At 46.2% G+C, this 19348-nt stretch overlaps 1 protein-coding gene across 1 annotated transcript in view; it reads right to left on the reverse strand.

The window, feature by feature from the left end:
• The window catches only part of LOC139417452 (neural cell adhesion molecule L1.1-like), a 113458-nt gene that overhangs the window by 40141 nt on the left and 53969 nt on the right, over positions 1-19348 (reverse strand). The window contains exons 8-22 of the mRNA XM_071166738.1: positions 17103-17287; positions 16748-16879; positions 14625-14768; positions 11883-11994; positions 11566-11729; positions 10801-10960; positions 9884-10011; positions 8518-8619; positions 7192-7386; positions 4730-4800; positions 4202-4421; positions 3475-3587; positions 2339-2603; positions 2131-2253; positions 695-871 (exon numbers count right to left, since the gene is read on the reverse strand). Of these exons, the coding sequence (XP_071022839.1) occupies positions 695-871; positions 2131-2253; positions 2339-2603; positions 3475-3587; positions 4202-4421; positions 4730-4800; positions 7192-7386; positions 8518-8619; positions 9884-10011; positions 10801-10960; positions 11566-11729; positions 11883-11994; positions 14625-14768; positions 16748-16879; positions 17103-17287 (2291 nt within the window). The remainder of the gene's footprint in view (positions 1-694; positions 872-2130; positions 2254-2338; positions 2604-3474; positions 3588-4201; positions 4422-4729; positions 4801-7191; positions 7387-8517; positions 8620-9883; positions 10012-10800; positions 10961-11565; positions 11730-11882; positions 11995-14624; positions 14769-16747; positions 16880-17102; positions 17288-19348) is intronic.

Below are 19348 nucleotides of genomic sequence, written 5' to 3' on the forward strand. Positions count from 1 at the left end.
CTGATCCCTGTGTTAGTCCATATTGTTCTCAGTGTAACATCTCTGTGTTAGAGATGTAACACAGGGAACCGTATGGACTAACACAGAGATGTAATACAGGGAACAGTACTGACTGTGTTAGTCTATACTGTTCCCCGTGTTAGTCTATACTGTTCCCTGTGTTAGTCTATACTGTTCCCTGTGTTAGTCTATGCTGTTCCCTGTGTTAGTCTAATCTGTTCCCTGTGTTAGTCTATACTGATCCCTGTGTTAGTCTATACTGATCCCTGTGTTAGTCCATATTGTTCTCAGTGTAACATCTCTGTGTTAGAGATGTAACACAGGGAACCGTATGGACTAACACAGAGATGTAATACAGGGAACAGTACTGACTGTGTTAGTCTATACTGATCCCTATGTTATTCTATACTGATCCCTGTGTTAGTCTATACTGTTCCCTGTGTTAGGCTATACTGTTCCCTGTGTTACATCTCTGTGCTCCCTTCATGTACCTTTACCTGATAGTAATTTAGCAGACGCTCTTATTCAGAGCGACTTACCACATATTACAGTAGTTAATAATAAAATAGCTAGGTGAGACAACCACATATTACAGTAGGTAATATTAAAATAGCTGGGTGAGACCACATATCACAGTAGTTAATATTAAAATAGCTAGGTGAGACAACCACAACTGTAGCTTGTATAATTCTACCTCCGTCCAGCAGGGTGGCACACTCCCGTGTGATTGGGGGTCCCTGTCCGGCAGATGTGCGTCCCCTCAGGTAGAAGACGTAGCGGCTATGAGGGTCCAGACCTTCCAACGGTAAGTGGGTCACCGTGGGGTCATAGATCACCTCTACCTGAGGAGGACTGTTTCGGCTGTCTGAAACTGGAGAGGGGAGACACAGGGTTAGAGGCTGTCTGAAACTGGAGAGGGGAGACACAGGGTTAGAGGCTGTCTGAAACTGGAGAGGAGACACAGGGTTAGAGGCTGTCTGAAACTGGAGAGGAGACACAGGGTTAGAGGCTGTCTGAAACTGGAGAGGAAACACAGGGTTAGAGGCTGTCTCAAACTGGAGAGGGGAGACACAGGGTTAGAGGCTGTCTGAAACTGGAGAGGGGAGACACAGGGTTAGAGGCTGTCTGAAACTGGAGAGGAGACACAGGGTTAGAGGCTGTCTCAAACTGGAGAGGGGAGACACAGGGTTAGAGGCTGTCTGAAACTGGAGAGGGGAGACAGGGATAGAGGCTGTCTGAAACTGGAGAGGATACACAGGGTTAGAGACTGTCTGAAACTGGAGAGGCGAGACACAGGGTTAGAGGCTGTCTGAAACTGGAGAGGGGAGACACAGTGTTAGAGGCTGTCTGAAACTGGAGAGGAGACACAGGGTTAGAGGCTGTCTCAAACTGGAGAGGGGAGACACAGGGTTAGAGGCTGTCTGAAACTGGAGAGGGGAGACACAGGGTTAGAGGCTGTCTGAAACTGGAGAGGAGACACAGGGTTAGAGGCTGTCTCAAACTGGAGAGGGGAGACACAGGGTTAGAGGCTGTCTGAAACTGGACAGGGGAGACAGGGATAGAGGCTGTCTGAAACTGGAGAGGAGACACAGGGTTAGAGACTGTCTGAAACTGGAGAGGCGAGACACAGGGTTAGAGGCTGTCTGAAACTGGAGAGGGGAGACACAGTGTTAGAGGCTGTCTGAAACTGGAGAGGGGACACACAGGGTTAGAGGCTGTCTGAAACTGGAGAGGGGAGACACAGGGTTAGAGGCTGTCTGAAACTGGAGAGGGGAGACACAGGGTTAGAGGCTGTCATAACTGGAGAGGGGAGACACAGGGTTAGAGACTGTCTGAAACTGGAGAGGGGAGACACAGGGTTAGAGGCTGTCTGAAACTGGAGAGGGGAGACAGGGATAGAGGCTGTCTGAAACTGGAGAGGGGAGACACAGGGTTAGAGGCTGTGTGATGGTGTTTGATGGTGCTGTTAACAAAATGGCTTTCTTCACTGGCCATGGTTGTACTGTGGCCCTGCTCCAATTCGATTGCACCATTGTACGAGTCACGTTACGTCTTATAATCTTAACTCAGGTACTCTCTGTGTGTGTGTGTATTTGTTTGTATGTTTGTGTGCGTGTGCGTGAGATTTACTCTGTTGGTACTGTAGAACATATCCCACAAGTTGTCCGTTGGGCTGAGTGGGGGGCCTCCAGTGAAGGGTTAACTCTGTCTCCGACGGACTCTCAAAATCCAGAGAGGCAGGAGGACCAGGAACTACACAGACACAGACACACAGACACATTATATTATTACATTGCCAACCTCACACATAAGTAAACACTCACACTCTCCTGCTCACCTCCCTCCGGTGTCCTGAAGGGGTGTGTCGGTGAGTGAGGCCCCTCCCCCTTTCTGTTGAAGGTTGTCATTGACAGCTCGTACAGGGAATAGAGTTTGAGCCCCGTCACCACCTCTTTTGTCTTGTTGCCGTCCACCTCCACAACCCACCTCTCCTCCTTTCTCTCCGTCCCTCGCTCCACTCCTCCCTTAATCTCTCTCACCTCTCTGCGTCCCATCACTCTATGCTCTCTTCCTCCCTGGGAACCCAACCTCTTCAGATATATCTAGAGCGAGAAAGAGAGAGGGAGAGAGAGAGAGAGAATGACAGAGACAGAGAGTGAGACAGAGACAGAGAGAGAGACAGAGAGTGAGACAGAGACAGAGAGTGAGACAGAGAGAGAGAGAGAGAGAGAGAGAGAGACAGAGACAGAGACAGAGACAGAGACAGAGAGAGAGACAGAGACAGAGAGACAGAGAGAGAGATGGACAGAGACAGAGAGAGAGACAGAGACAGAGAGACAGAGACAGAGAGACAGAGACAGAGAGACAGAGAGAGATAGACAGAGAGAGAGAGAGAGAGACAGAGACAGACAGACAGACAGACAGACAGACAGACAGACAGACAGACAGACAGACAGACAGACAGACAGAGAGCGAGAGAGAGACAGAGAGGGAGAGGGAGAGAGAGGGAGAGACAGAGACAGAGACAGAGGCAGAGACAGAGACAGAAACAGAGACAGAGACAGAGACAGAGAGGCAGACAGAGAGTGAGAGAGAGAGAGAGAGAGAGAGAGAGAGAGAGGGAGAGAGAGAGAGAGAGACAGAGACAGAGACAGAGAGACAGACAGAGACAGAGAGAGAGAGAGAGAGACAGAGACAGAGAGAGAGACAGAGACAGAGAGACAGACAGAGACAGAGAGAGAGAGAGAGAGAGAGAGAGAGAGAGAGAGAGAGAGAGAGAGAGAGAGAGAGAGAGAGAGGAGAGATGAAGAGGGAAGGGGGAAATATATATCAGAGAAGGGAAGAGATTGATTGGTCAGTTCCTTGACCACTACATAAGGGGCCACTTTCCCAGACAATGAACATTCTCCATTCGTAGTCATATTTCATGGCCTACTTGCATGTGGAATGTTGTGGAAGCGTAGTGGTTGTTACCTTATAACCCAGCAGGTGACCCTGGACCGTGTGTGTGTCAACCGGCTGCCACCTTACAATGGCTGAGCTGTTATCTACTGACACACTGATTTTAGATGGAGAGGCCAGCGGGTCTGGGAGAGAGAGGAGATTATGGTTATTTGTCCATTATCTAAACAGTATTTTTTGCAATGCTGGAGTGATAGGAGATTAACAGACAGACAGACAGACAGACAGACAGACAGACAGACAGACAGACAGACAGACAGACAGATAGACAGAGGAGAGCGACACGGGAGAGACACAGCGAGAGACAGGGGAGAGACACAGCGAGAGACAGGGGAGAGACACAGCGAGAGACAGGAGAGAGACACAGCGAGAGACAGGGGAGAGACACAGCGAGAGACAGGGGAGAGACAGGGGAGAGACACAGCGAGAGACAGGGGAGAGACACAGCAAGAGACAGGGGAGAGACAGGGGAGAGACAGGGGAGAGACAGGGGAGAGACACAGCGAGAGACAGGGGAGAGACACAGCAAGAGACAGGGGAGAGACACAGCGAGATACAGGGGAGAGACAGCGAGAGACAAGGGGGAGACACAGTGAGAGACAGGAGAGAGACACAGCGAGAGACAGGGGAGAGACACAGCGAGAGACAGGATGTCTCACAGTATGTGTGTACATACAGTCCTCTCCAGAGAGAGTGTGTGGGTGTATGAGTGTGTGAGTTTGTGAGTGTGAGTACATACAGTCCTCTCCAGAGTGTCCTATAACGGGAACAGGATGCGGCCCCTCGCCCAGAGAGTTGATAGCCTGGACCTTCATCTCATAACTAGAGAACGCTCTGGTTCCGTTCACCAGGTAGGGAGGATGTGGAACATGGGTATGGCTCCAGTGATGCTCCTGAACCTGTCGCCATGACACCTTGTACTGGAATCCCGACCCGTTGTACAAACGACGGTCAATTTCCTACACACACACACACACACACACACACACGCAAGTTATATAGACGTACGTTTTTGACACACGCATGCACACGGACACAGAGAGAGAGAGACAGACAACGACACACACACGCACGCACGCACACACACACACCACAAAATACTCACAACACACACATCACACTCACACACACACCACAAAATACTCACACACACACACACACACACACACACACACACACACACACACACACACACACACACACACACACACACACACACACACACACACACACACACACACACACACAGAAACAAGAGCATGTGTACCTCCCACATGATGACCAGTGTTCCTGGTTCTGTAGACTCACTACGCACATTTAGAGGGTAACTTTCAGGAACTAGAGAGAGAGGGGGAGAGAGAGAGTTACAACAACAGACTAATGTAATCAGAGAGAGAGAGTTATAACACCAACAGACTCTGAAGTAACCCGCCTCAACCAATGTGGTACAGATCAACAATTTTTTTACACTTTAGAACCGGAACCCCCATCAGCAGCTAGCCAGCTAACTAGTTACTAGCTAGTAGTCAGATAGCCAACGCTAGCAGTCATCACCGTTAACTTGGACATCAGCCAGCCTCAGCCAGGTCAACTCCTGCCAGTCAGCACAGCGCGACATCAACCCAGAGCATATTGGACTGCTTTTTCTCTACCACATCTCAGAATTCCTGCTGCAAGCTCTGAACCTTTACACCGGATCATCACAGCTAGCTAGCTGCTATCAGAGTGGCTACTCCTGGCTAACATCTCTGTCCCGAAGCAAGCACCAGTTAGCCTGAAGCTAGCCTCGAGCTAGGCCCATCTCCCGGCTAGCTGAAGAGGTCCATCAGCCAATTATTGGGCTACAATACCTATTTTGCCAAATGGCCTGGACCCTTTTTACACGGAGCCCCGCCGATCCATCATGACTGGACTACCGACATAATCTGCCCAAGGGGTTTTTTCAACTGGCTCCTCCGTCGCGACGTCCCCTGAATGTCCATCTGCTAGCCTGCTAGCCGCGGCCCACTAGCTGTCTAGAGCATATTGAACTGTTAGCTGAAGAGGCCCATCGGACAAGTTCTTTGGCCACTATACCTATTTTACCAATTGGCCTGGACCCTTTTACCACACGGAGCCCTACTGATCCATGACGACTGGTCTGCCGACGTAACAGCACGAGGGGACTACAACAGACTTCATCCTGGTTTAGGAATACCAACAAAACCCCTGAAATTTCCATCCCTAACTATAACATTTGCGACAAGATAGAACTGCCAAAGGGGGGATGGGGGAGTTAGCCTGTAGAGTTCTGTCATGCTATCCAGGTCTGTGCCCAAACAATTTCAGCTTCTACTTTTAAAAATCCACCTTTTCAGAAACAAGTCTGTCACTGTTGCCGCTTGCTATAGACCACCCTCTGCCCCCAGCTGTTCCCTGGACACCATATGTGAATTGATTGCCCCCCATCTATCTTCAGAGCTCGTGCTGTTAGGTGACCTAAACTGGGACATGCTTAACACCCCGGCCATCCTACAATCTAAGCTTGAAGCCCTCAATCTCACACAAATTATCAATGAACCTACCAGGTACAACCCCAAATCCGTAAACACGGGCACCCTGAGCTGCAAAATCTGGACCCCTATAAATCAGCTAGGCTAGACAATCTGGACCCTCTCTTTCTAAATTATCTGCTGAAATTGTTGCAAACCCTATTACTAGTCTGTTCAACCTTTCTTTCGTATTATCTGAAATCCCCAAAGATTGAAAGCTGCCGCGGTCATCCTCCTCTTCAAAAGGGGGAGACACTCTAGACCCAAACTGCTACAGACCTATATCTATCCTACCCTGCCTTTCTAAGGTCTTCGAAAGCCAAGTTAACAAATAGATCACCAACTATTTAGAATCGCACCGTACCTTCCCCGCTATGCAATCTAGTTTCAGAGCTGGTCATGAGTGCACCTCAGCCATGCTCAAGGTCGTAAATGATATCATAACCGACATCGATAAGAGACAATACTGTGCAGCCGTATTCATCGACCTGGCCAAGGCCTTTGACAATCATTGCATTCTTATCGGCAGACTCCAGAGCATTGGTTTCTCAAATGATTGCCTCGCCTGTTTCACCAACTACTAGGTCTACAGCTGTTGCATTCAGCATTTCATGGTAAGGTCTACTACACCTGTTGTATTCAGCATTTCACGGTAAGGTCCACAGCTGTGGTATTCAGCATTTCACAGTAAGGTCTACAGCTGTTGTATTCAGCATTTCACGGTAAGGTCTACAGCTGTTGTATTCAGCATTTCACGGTAAGGTCTACAGCTGTTGTATTCAGCATTTCATGGTAAGGTCTACAGCTGTTGTATTCAGCATTTCATGGTAAGGTCTACAGCTGTTGTATTCAGCATTTCATGCTAAGGTCTACTACACCTGTTGTATTCAGCATTTCATGGTAAGGTCTACAGCTGTTGTATTCAGCATTTCATGGTAAGGTCTACAGCTGTTGTATTCAGCATTTCACGGTAAGGTCTACAGCTGTTGTATTCAGCATTTCATGCTAAGGTCTACTACACCTGTTGTATTCAGCATTTCATGGTAAGGTCTACAGCTGTTGTATTCAGCATTTCATGGTAAGGTCTACAGCTGTTGTATTCAGCATTTCATGGTAAGGTCTACAGCTGTTGTATTCAGCATTTGACAAATACAATTTGATTTGATTTGACCGGCGTCTCTGCGTGTGTGTGTCAGACCTGTGGGTAGGGTGCTGTAGGCCTCAGAGATTTCTGATGGGTCGCTCCTCCCCAGTCTGTTGACCCCGCTGACCCGGAAGCGGTAGGTGGAGTACGGGAGGAGGTGTAACTCCAGATGATTGACATCCCCAGTCACACGATGTGACTCCCACTTCCCCTCAGGATGTTTCTCCTCCTTTACCTCCACCACAAACTCTACAGACAAACAGTCAAATATAAATGTGTGTTTACAGGAACAATTCAGTCAATTCAGGAAGTCACCAGAATTCCAAATACATTTACATTGAGCTGACTAGATGCTTTTATCCAGTGTGACTGACAGTCTTTAATATCTGTATCCAGTGTGACTGACAGTCTTTAATATTTGTATCCAGTGTGACTGACAGTCTTTAATATTTGTATCCAGTGTGACTGACAGTCTTTAATATTTGTATCCAGTGTGACTGACAGTCTTTAATATTTGTATCCAGTGTGACTGACAGTCTTTAATATCTGTATCCAGTGTGACTGACAAGTCTTTAATATTTGTATCCAGTGTGACTGACAGTCTTTAATATCTGTATCCAGTGTGACTGACAGTCTTTAATATTTGTATCCAGTGTGACTGACAGTCTTTAATATTTGTATCCAGTGTGACTGACAGTCTTTAATATTTGTATCCAGTGTGACTGACAGTCTTTAATATTTGTATCCAGTATGACTGACAGTCTTTAATACTTCTCTGAAATATCTCAGATCCTCTGATACTCTGACAGGAATACAGATGTATAGTAAATACATATAGTAAATACATATAGTAAATACGTATAGTAAATACATATAGTAAATACGTATAGTAAATACATATAGTAAATACATATAGTAAATACGTATAGTAAATACGTATAGTAAATACATATAGTAAATACATATAGTAAATACATATAGTAAATACATATAGTAAATACGTATAGTAAATACATATAGTAAATACGTATAGTAAATACATATAGTAAATACATATAGTAAATACATATAGTAAATACATATAGTAAATACATATAGTAAATACGTATAGTAAATACATATAGTAAATACATATAGTAAATACATATAGTAAATAAGTATAGTAAATACATATAGTAAATACATATAGTAAATATGTATAGTAAATACATATAGTAAATACATATAGTAAATACATATAGTAAATACATATAGTAAATACGTATAGTAAATACATATAGTAAATACATATAGTAAATACATATAGTAAATACGTATAGTAAATACATATAGTAAATACGTATAGTAAATGTGTGTGTGTGTGTCGGTGCGCGTGTGTACCTGTGGTGGGGGAGTTGTGTGTGTTTCCAGGTGTCCAGCTGATAGTCAGGTTGTGGTCCTGCTCTTCAGACAGAGACAGAAACACTGGAGGGCTGGGACAGGCTGCAGGAGAGAGAGGTTCGAGAGAGAGGGGGGGTTAGAGAGAGAGGGGGGGGGGAGCCTGCAGGAGAGACACACACACACACACACACGTACATACACACACACACATACACACACACACCCACACACACACACACACACCCACACACACCCACACATGCATACAAACATACATACACACACACACACACACGTACATACATACATACATACACACACGCACGTACATACATACATACATACATACACACACACACACACACACACACACACACACACACACACACATACGCATACCCTCACATACAAACGCACTGCTTTGACGTTGCCCTCTTTGGGTACAGCAAGCCCCGCCCCCCTCCCCCTGTCTCCTACACCCAGGCTGCTGTGGTCTGAGAGGTCGTAAATTCCTGGAGGAGTTTGTCTCCTCATGGCCACAGTATAGAGATAGAATGAATTTACATAGAGAACAAAGGAATTTCTTCCACCTCACAGAACTGAACAACATTTATGTTCTGGAGAAGGTATAAAAGATCAGTGAAGAATGGTCCATTTGGTACAACTTGGGGAAGCTCATTGGAGACAATACAGCCACATTACCATAACTCTGTTTATACGCTGCTCAAAAAAACCGCGATGCCGGTTTATCCCACTAGGGGAACTCCGTTATCATTTCCTTGTAACTATCTACTGTTAGTTTATGCATTTCTGTGAATTACTTAGTTAGTAAATAAATGATTTAAGACAATTGATGTATGGATGACTCATAGTGAAGACCCCCACTTTGATATCCCACTAGGGGAACTCTTATCATTTCCTTGTAACTATCTACTGTTAGTTTATGCATTTCTGTGAATTACTTAGTTAGTAAATAAATGATTTAAGACAATTGATGTATGGATGACTCATAGTGAAGACTGGGTTCGTGCAGATAACCAACAATTTACGACGTTTGGAATGAGACTAACGTGAGGTAAAGTAAATAATTCATTCATTCGAAGACTAATTGATCAGATATGAAAATATCTGTGAAGTTATATTAGGAAAATTATAACTTTGTAATCTGAATATTTTCCTTGGTTCCCCGACTTCCTAGTTAATTACAGTTACATGATTAATCGCGTAATAATAATTACAGAGAATCTTTGACAAAACTAAGTCTTCAGTTAATGATGCCAAAGACACGCGCGCACACACACACACACACACGCGCGCACACACACACACACACACACACACACACACACACACACACGTCACATACCCACTACAGTGATGGAGCCACTGGCCAATACGCTGTCCAGATCTGTGATGACCTCACAGGAGTAAAGCCCTTCGTCTGCTGATTGAACGTCTGTCACTCTGAGGGTTCCATTCCCAAGTAGAGTGTACCTGGTCACCATGACAACAACACAAATCAATCATCTGATTTCAATACATACATGTTCATTCACGTGTACATAAGGTTGTGTCTGCGTTATACCTAGGCCTTGGCTAAAATACTATTTGAAATCATTATAAATGCATTATCTGGGCTTGCCTGGTGCAGTGCAAGCCTTGCTAATCTGGGGCTCCATGCCGGCCAACTGCTAGAAATATTGGAAAGATTTAAAAGAGTATCTGAACACAGGTCTTAATGCCAGTTTGGTGTGGCTTTTTCTAAATTCATCATTCCTCGATTTCTTGCATCCTCTCTTCTCATGTTCGTGAGGTCTGAGGAGTGAGGACATACTGATCCAATATGGAGGAGGGGGTCTGAGAGGATAGAGGCGTGTGGACTTATCCAATATGGAGGAGGGGGTCTGAGGAGATAGAGGTGTGTGTGTGGACTGATCCAATATGGAGGAGGGGGTCTGAGGAGATAGAGGCGTGTGGACTTATCCAATATGGAGGAGGGGGTCTGAGGAGATAGAGGCGTGTGTGTGGACTGATCCAATATGGAGGAGGGGGTCTGAGGAGATAGAGGCGTGTGTGTGGACTGATCCAATATGGAGGAGGGGGTCTGAGGAGATAGAGGCGTGCGTGTGGACTGATCCAATATGGAGGAGGGGGTCTGAGGAGATAGAGGCGTGTGTGTGGACTCATCCAATATGGAGGACGGGGTCTGAGGAGATAGAGGCGTGTGTGTGGACTGATCCAATATGGAGGAGGGGGTCTGAGGAGATAGAGGCACGCGTTTACTTGTCTCCCAGTGATGACTCCATGATCTTCTGTCCGTCTTTCCTCCAGAGGATCTGGGGTGGGTTCAGATGGGGGTCAAAGGTGAAATGACAGTCCAACCAGGAGTCTCCTCCCCTCGTAACCTCTACAGCCTGGGGACCGATCAGCATCACCGTACGTTCTGGGGGAGTGGGGTGAGGGAAGTGGAGGAAAGGAGAAAAGAGGAGATGGGAGGAGAGTAGAGGATAGGAAATTACTTTAGTCATGACTAATACAGTATCTGATATCTTGGTTTAATTGAATAAAACCTTTACTGTCCTGAAGGGAATTATAAATGAACGAAACATATTGATGTCCAGAAGGGAATTAAAAATTAATGGAAACTTTACTGTCCTGAAGGGAATTTGTTTAGAACAACATCAGCACATGCAATGGGTTTGAGACAGAGATCAAGGATTAGACAGAGAGAAAGAGACTAGTTGCATGTGTTGCTGTGTGGTGCTGTGTGGTACTGTGTGGTGCTGTGTGGTGCTGTGTGGTACTGTGTGGTGCTGTGTGGTACTGCGTGGTACTGTGTGGTGCTGTGTGGTACTGTGTGGTGCTGTGTGGTGCTGTGTGGGACTGTGTGGGACTGTGTGGTGCTGTGTGGTACTGTGTGGTGCTGTGTGGTGCTGTGTGGTACTGTGTGGTGCTGTGTGGTACTGTGTGGTGCTGTGTGGTACTGTGTGGTGCTGTGTGGTACTGTGTGGTACTGTGTGGTGCTGTGTGGTGCTGTGTGGTTCTCACTGAGGACCTCCAGGTGAGCGGTGATGGAGGTGTTGCTGTGTGTAATGGAGCAGGTGTAGACTCCACTGTCCTCCCTGCTACTATTAAACAGCTCTAGCGTCCCATTGGTCAGCTGAGACACACGACTGTCTGACAGCAAGGTGTTCTGGAGATCCTCACTCTCCCTACACACACACACACACACACACACACACACACACACACACACACACACACACACACACACACACGGTTAGCGGATAACACAGAGCACTGTCCCAATGAGACACAGGGTTACCAAAGTATCCCCACATCTCCTATTATAACATTAGTCTCACCATGTGACCTGTGGACGGGGTGACCCGAAGGCCTCACAATGCAGTCTGGCCACACCCCCCTCCGTAACTTGATATACCACCCCATCAGAGGACAGGATCTGAGCTGGCAGCTCTGGGACAGAGAGAGTGAGAAAGAGAAGAAAGAGGACAGATAGAGATATTTTCATTTAGATTAGACATTTAGAAATACTTCCAAAATCTTAGATCTTAAAGATCAGAAATGTACGTCATATCATAATCTGGGTGTCAGTCTGGTCCTGCTCTGTAAAGGTAGTCTGGGTGTCAGTCTGGTCCTGCTCTGTAAAGGTAGTCTGGGTGTCAGTCTGGTCCTGCTCTGTAAAGGTAGTCTGGGTGTCAGTCTGGTCCTGCTCTGTAAAGGTAGTCTGGGTGTCAGTCTGGTTCTGCTCTGTAAAGGTAGTCTGGGTGTCAGTCTGGTCCTGCTCTGTAAAGGTAGTCTGGGTGTCAGTCTGGTCCTGCTCTGTAAAGGTAGTCTGGGTGTCAGTCTGGTCATGCTCTGTAAAGGTAGTCTGGGTGTCAGTCTGGTCCTGCTCTGTAAAGGTAGTCTGGGTGTCAGTCTGGTCCTGCTCTGTAAAGGTAGTCTGGGTGTCAGTCTGGTCCTGCTCTGTAAAGGTAGTCTGGGTGTCAGTCTGGTCCTGCTCTGTAAAGGTAGTCTGGGTGTCAGTCTGGTCCTGCTCTGTAAAGGTAGTCTGGGTGTCAGTCTGGTCCTGCTCTGTAAAGGTAGTCTGGGTGTCAGTCTGGTCCTGCTCTGTAAAGGTAGTCTGGGTGTCAGTCTGGTCCTGCTCTGTAAAGGTAGTCTGGGTGTCAGTCTGGTCCTGCTCTGTAAAGGTAGTCTGGGTGTCAGTCTGGTCCTGCTCTGTAAAGGTAATCTGGGTGTCAGTCTGGTCCTGCTATGTAAAGGTAGTCTGGGTGTCAGTCTGGTCCTGCTCTGTAAAGGTAGTCTGGGTGTCAGTCTGGTCCTGCTCTGTAAAGGTAGTCTGGGTGTCAGTCTGGTCCTGCTCTGTAAAGGTAGTCTGGGTGTCATTCTGGTCCTGCTCTGTAAAGGTAGTCTGGGTGTCAGTCTGGTCCTGCTCTGTAAAGGTAGTCTGGGTGTCAGTCTGGTCCTGCTCTGTAAAGATAGCCTGGGTGATGAAAGAAATAAAAGCTGAAATAAATCATTCTTTACTATTATTCTGACATTTAACATTAAAATAATATAACACCACCTAATTTAAAGAATGAGAAATGTAAAAATAATAGTAGACAGATTTATTTCAGCTTTTATTTCTTTCATCGACATTCCCAGTGGTATATAAGTTTACATACATTCAATTAGTATTTGGTAGCATTGCCTTTAAATTGTTTAACTTGGGTCAAACGTTTTTCAGGTATCCTTCCATTAGCTTCCCACAATAAGTTGGGTGAATTTTGGCCCATTCCGCCAGACAGAGCTGGTGTAACTGAGTCAGGTTTCTAGGCCTTCTCGCTCACGCACGCTTTTTCAGTTCTGCCCACACATTTTATATAGAATTGAGGTCAGGGCTTTGTGATGGCCACTCCAATACCTTGACTTTGATGTCCTTAAGATATTTTGCCACAACTTTGGAAGTATGCTTTGGGTCATTGTCCATTTGGAAGACCCATTTGAGACCAAGCTAACTTCTTGACTGATGTCCTGAGATGTTGCTTCAATATATCCACATCATTTTCCTTCCTCATGATGCCATCTATTTTGTGAAGTGCACCAGTCCCTCCTGCAGCAAGGCACCCCCACAACATGATGCTTCAACCCCCGTGCTTCACGGTTGGGATGGTGTTCTTCTGCTTGCAAGCATCCCCCTTTTTCCTCCAAAACAATGGTCCATAACGATGGTCATTATGGCAAAACAGTTCTATTTTTGTTTCATCAGACCAGAGGACATTTCTCCAAACCGTAGCCTGGCTTTTTTATGGCGGTTTTGGGGCAGTTGCTTCTTCCTTGCTGAGCGGCCTTTCAGGTTATGTCGATATTGGACTCGTTTTACTGTGGATATAGATACTTTTGTACCTGTTTCCTCCAGCATCTTCACAAGGTCCTTGCTGTTGTTCATCTCTGGGAGACAGAACACATCTCCTTCCTGTGCGGTATGACGGCTGCGTAGTCCCATGGTGTTTATACTTGCGTACTATTGTTTGTACAGATGAATGTGGTACCTTCAGGCGTTTGGAAATTGCTCCCAAGGATGAACCAGACTTGTGGAGGTCTACAATTTTTTTATGAGGTCTTGGCATATTTATTTTTATTTTCCCATGATGTCAAGCAAAGAGGCACTGAGTTTGAAGGTAGGCCTTGAAATACATCCACAAGTATACCTCCAATTTACTCAAATTATGTCAATTAGCCCATCAGAAGCTTCTAAAGCCATGATATCATTTTCTGGAATTTTCCAAACTGTTTAAAGGCAGTCAACTTAGTGTATGTAAACTTCTGACCAACTGGAATTGTGATACAATGAATTATAAGTGAAATAATCTGTCTGTAAACAATTTTTGGAAAAATTACTTGTGTCATGCACAAAGTAGATGTCCTAACCAACTTGCCAAAACTATAGTTTGTTAACAAGAAATGTGTGGAGTGGTTGAAAAACAAGTTTTAATGACTCCAACCTAAGTGTATGTAAACTTCTGACTTCAGGTGTGTGTGTGTGTGTGTATATATTTCTGTGTGTATGTGTGTGTGTGTATACATGTGTTTGTGTGTCTCACCAATGACATAGATGTATGTATTTTTGAGGATATTTCCGTGTTTGTTGGTGGCTTCACACTGGTACACCGCCGTATCACCAAACACTACATCTTTTAGGACCAACACCCCTCCGGTCACCCGCCGCCTAGGGTCAATGTCTACCTCTATACAGAGGAGAGGTGGGAGAGAGAGAGGGAATAGGATAGAAGGAGAGAGGACGAGGAGGGAAGGAGTGGAGGATAGAAAGAGAAAGGGATTATCATTGATTTCCGATCCGCAGAAACAGGGTTTAGAGGTCAGTGATTAGAGGTCAAGGGACGTTAGCGATCAGCGATTAGAGGACAAGGGTCAGGTCAAAATGTTGCTCCCAACAAAGGGAACTAACAAAGAAATCCCTTAATCAACCAACAAAACAGAAAGGGATTCAAAAGGGGTTCTGAATGACACCCATGTGGTGCCAACTTAAAGTTGCCAAAGCCACTAGTAAGGGGTTCTGAATGACACCCATGTGGTGCCCACTGAAAGTTGGCAAAGCCACTAGTAAGGGGTTCTGAAAGACACCCATGTGGTGCCCACTGAAAGTTGGCAAAGCCACTAGTAAGGGGTTCTGAAAGACACCCATGTGGTGCCCACTGAAAGTTGGCAAAGCCACTAGTAAGGGGTTCTGAAAGACACCCATTTGGTGCCCACTGACACAAAGCCACTAGTAAGGGGTTCTGAATGACACCCATGTGGTGCCCACTGAAAGTCGAAAGACAAAGCCACTAGTAAGGGGTTCTGAAAGACACCCATGACACCCATGTGGTGCCCACTGAAAGTCGCCACTAGTAAGCTGAAAGACACCCATGTGGTGCCCACTGAAAGTTGGCAAAGCCACTAGTAAGGGGTTCTGAAAGACACCCATGTGGTGCCCACTGAAAGTTGGCAAAGCCACTAGTAAGGGGTTCTGAAAGACACCCATTTGGTGCCCACTGAAAGTCGACAAAGCCACTAGTAAGGGGTTCTGAATGACACCCATGTGGTGCCCACGGAAAGTTGGCAAAGCCACTAGTAAGGGGTTCTGAAAGACACCCATGTGGTGCCCACTGAAAGTCGACAAAGCCACTAGTAAGGGGTTCTGAATGACACCCATGTGGTGCCCACTGAAAGTCGACAAAGCCACTAGTAAGGGGTTCTAAATGACACCTATGTGGTGCCCACTGAAAGTCGGCAAAGCCACTAGTAAGGGGTTCTGAAAGACACCCATGTGGTGCCCACTGAAAGTCGACAAAGCCACTAGTAAGGGGTTCTGAAAGACACCCATGTGGTGCCCACTGAAAGTCGACAAAGCCACTAGTAAGGGGTTCTGAATGGCACCTGCCATGGCTGCACAAACTAATAGAAAAACCCACAACAACTTAGGATAGAGAGTAAAAAGAATATGGATCAAAACAGACAAGGGAAACAATACAACTTAGGCTTCTTTCAAACTTAAACTGGTTGAGATTGAAATCGCATCTCCGCTGATGTGAAGTGTAGCTCTCCTAACATCTCTCCACTGAAGCACTGGGCCAGCCACTCCTACATATCACCTGGGCCAACACAGGTGATCCACCTTCCACTAACGAGATGACAACCAGCACATACCGACTGACGAAGCGACACCAATTGGTGCACCCTACAAGTTAACGAGCTAGACGTGCTGAAGTCCAACCTCAAAACATAAATGGAAAAACCAATGCATGTAACAAGGGGTTAGAGGTCAGGGGTCAGAGGTTAGAGGTCAGGGGTTAGAGGTCAGGGGTTAGAGGTCGAGGGTTGGAGGTCGTCAGGGGTTGGAGGTAAGGGGTTAGAGGTCAGGGTTGGAGGTCAGGGGTTGGAGGTAAGGGGTTAGAGGATAGGGGTTAGAGGTCAGGGGTCAGATGTCAAGGGGTATAATAGGTCCATGACAGCAGAAATACAATAGCCATTTTGAGGCAAGAGAGAGAGAGACATCTATTTGGTTGATTTGTCACAAGCTGACAAGATGACACTAACTAGCTTTCAGAATGTTGATTTAATCATTCAAACTCTGTCTCTCATCTCCATGGTGATTTAGTCTGTCTGGCCTTTACATTAGAACATTATTAGATAAAATATGAAACAAACAAATTGTTGAGTGTACCTGCGACAGGCTCTCCGTTTATACTCCATGTGACAGTAGGGGTGGGGATACCCTCGGCCTGACAGTCTAGCCTCACTGTCTCCCCAGGGGAGTACAACAGTGACGGGGGCTCCTTCACCCAGTACGGCTCAGCTATACACACACAGACGCACACACACACGACGCACACACACAAACACATAATATTCAAACAACTTCATCATCATCATAATAAACAGTTTGTGTGTACCTACCTTCCACAGTGTGTGTGTGTGTGTGTGTGTGTGTGTGTGTGTGTGTGTGTGTGTGTGTGTGTGTGTGTGTGTGTGTGTGTGTGTGTGTGTGTGTGTGTGTGTGTGTGTGTGTGTGTACCTACCTTCCACAGTGACAGTGTAGGAGTGTGTGATGGATCCATGTGTGTTTGAAGCCAGACACTCATACTCTCCGTCTGCCTTCTGGGTTATGCTGTCAAACCGAAGCCACCTGCCGTGGTTATCTGTCCAGGCTCCTGTCTCCGACAGATTAACATCCATATGCTTCCACAATACCGAAGGAGTAGGACTGGAGGGAGGGAGGGAGGGAGGGAGGGAGGGAGGGAGGGAGGGAGGGAGGGAGGGGGAGGGAGGGAGGAAGGAAGGAAGGAAGGAAGGAAGGAAGGAAGGAAGGAAGGAAGGAAGGAAGGAAGGAAGGAAGGAAGGAAGGAAGGAAGGAAGGAGGGAGGGAGGGAGGGAGGGAGGGAGGGAGGGAGGGAGGAAGGAAGGAAGGAAGGAAGGAAGGAAGGAAGGAAGGAAGGAAGGAGGGAGGGAGGGAGGGAGGGAGGGAGGGAGGGAGGGAGGGAGGGAGGAAGGAAGGAAGGAAGGAAGGAAGGAAGGAAGGAACGAAGGAAGGAAGGAAGGAAGGAAGGAAGGAAGGAAGGAAGGAGGGAGGGAGGGAGGGAGGGAGGGAGGGAGGGAGGGAGGGAGGGAGGGAGGGAGGGAGGGAAATATACAGACAGATGTGGAAAAGAGAGAGAGAAAGATGAAGGGAGAGAGAGAGAAAATTAAGTGGAGAGATGAACATCAGTCCTGTTAACAATGTCATGTCCTGTCTTCTCATCGTCATGGTAATATTATTATGACACTCCGTTTCTCATCATGGAAATGACAACAGAGCTTGTTATAGCTATGCAGGAATCCCTTGCTGATTTAAAACTTAATACAGGCAAAATGAAATACATGTTGTTTTTAAACTCTCGTAAGAATGTTTCAGATGAACTACATGTTCACTCATTAGATAGTTCTCTGATCAAACGTGTTCCCACATATAAATACTGAGGCATTTGGATTGATGTGGACTTGACATTTACAAAAACACATACTGTAGATGAGCTGGTTAAGAAGCTACGATTTAAAGTTGTCTTTTCATACAGAAACAGTCAGTCAATCGTTTGATGTGTTATTGATTATGGTGATATTATTTATCAAAGTGCAGCTACTAAAACTCTTAAACCTTTGGATGCCGTCTATCATAGTGCCCTTTGTTTTGTTACAGGGGACAGTTTTAATACTCATCACTGTATCCTGTATCAAAAGGTTGGCTGGACTTGGCTAAAGACCCTCTCTACATTACTCCCTACTTCATAAACTGCTGTTGAAGTATAGACACCTCAGTTGCCTAACTCGTTCACAGAACTCTTGAGGTTCCTCGGGTCTCCACCAATAAATCTGATTTCAGTTTTAATGCACCGTTTTGCTAGAACAAAATTCCAAATACATTTCACATTGATGTTCTGGTGCCTTTCGGGCAATTTAAAGTATTGATTGGGGACTTATTTGTGGAGGAATGTAACGGTTTATCTGATTTGTGATGTTATATCTGTGCTTCCCATGACTGTGTTTTTGTATTTCAATATGTATAGGTTTGGGTATATTTAAGTTATATATACAGGGTACATTTGAAAAGAGACCCAGATCTCGATATATTTTCCCCGTTAAAATAAAGGTCAAATAAAATAATAATAGTACTGGGTCAGACCCTCCAGAACAGCCTGAATTCTTTGGGCTATGGAAATGTTGCTCATTTGGTATCAAGGGACTTAACTTGTGCCAGGAACACATTCCCCACACCAGTACACCACTGCCACCAGCCTGTACCATTGACACCAGGCAGGATCGGGCCATGGACTCATACTGCTAACGCCAAATCCTGACTCAACAGGAACCGGGATTTGTTGGACCAGCTGATGTTTCCCTCATTGTCCAGTGTTGGTGATGGCGTGCCCATTGGAGCTGCTGCTTGTTGTTTTTAGTGAATCGGAACCCGGTCGTCTGCTGCAACATCCGTGACAAAGACAAACTGAGATGTGTGTTCTGAGGTGCCGTTCTGCAGAACACTGTTGTGCTGCACCGTTATTTCGACCTCTCTCATCAACGAGCTGTTGTCGCCAACAGGACCGCCGCTCACTGGATGTGTTTGTCACACCGTTCTCAGTAAACCCTAGACACTGTCGTGAGTGAGAAGCCCAGGAGGGCGGCTGTTTCTGAGATAGGGGAACCGGAGAGCCTGGCAACGACGATCATAGCATGCTCAAAGTCACTTAGGCCACTAGTTTTGCCCATTCTAAAGTTCAATGGAACAGTCACT

This window comes from Oncorhynchus clarkii, chromosome 9 (genome assembly GCF_045791955.1).
Source record: "Oncorhynchus clarkii lewisi isolate Uvic-CL-2024 chromosome 9, UVic_Ocla_1.0, whole genome shotgun sequence".
In the NCBI taxonomy this organism is placed as follows: Eukaryota; Metazoa; Chordata; class Actinopteri; order Salmoniformes; family Salmonidae; genus Oncorhynchus; species Oncorhynchus clarkii.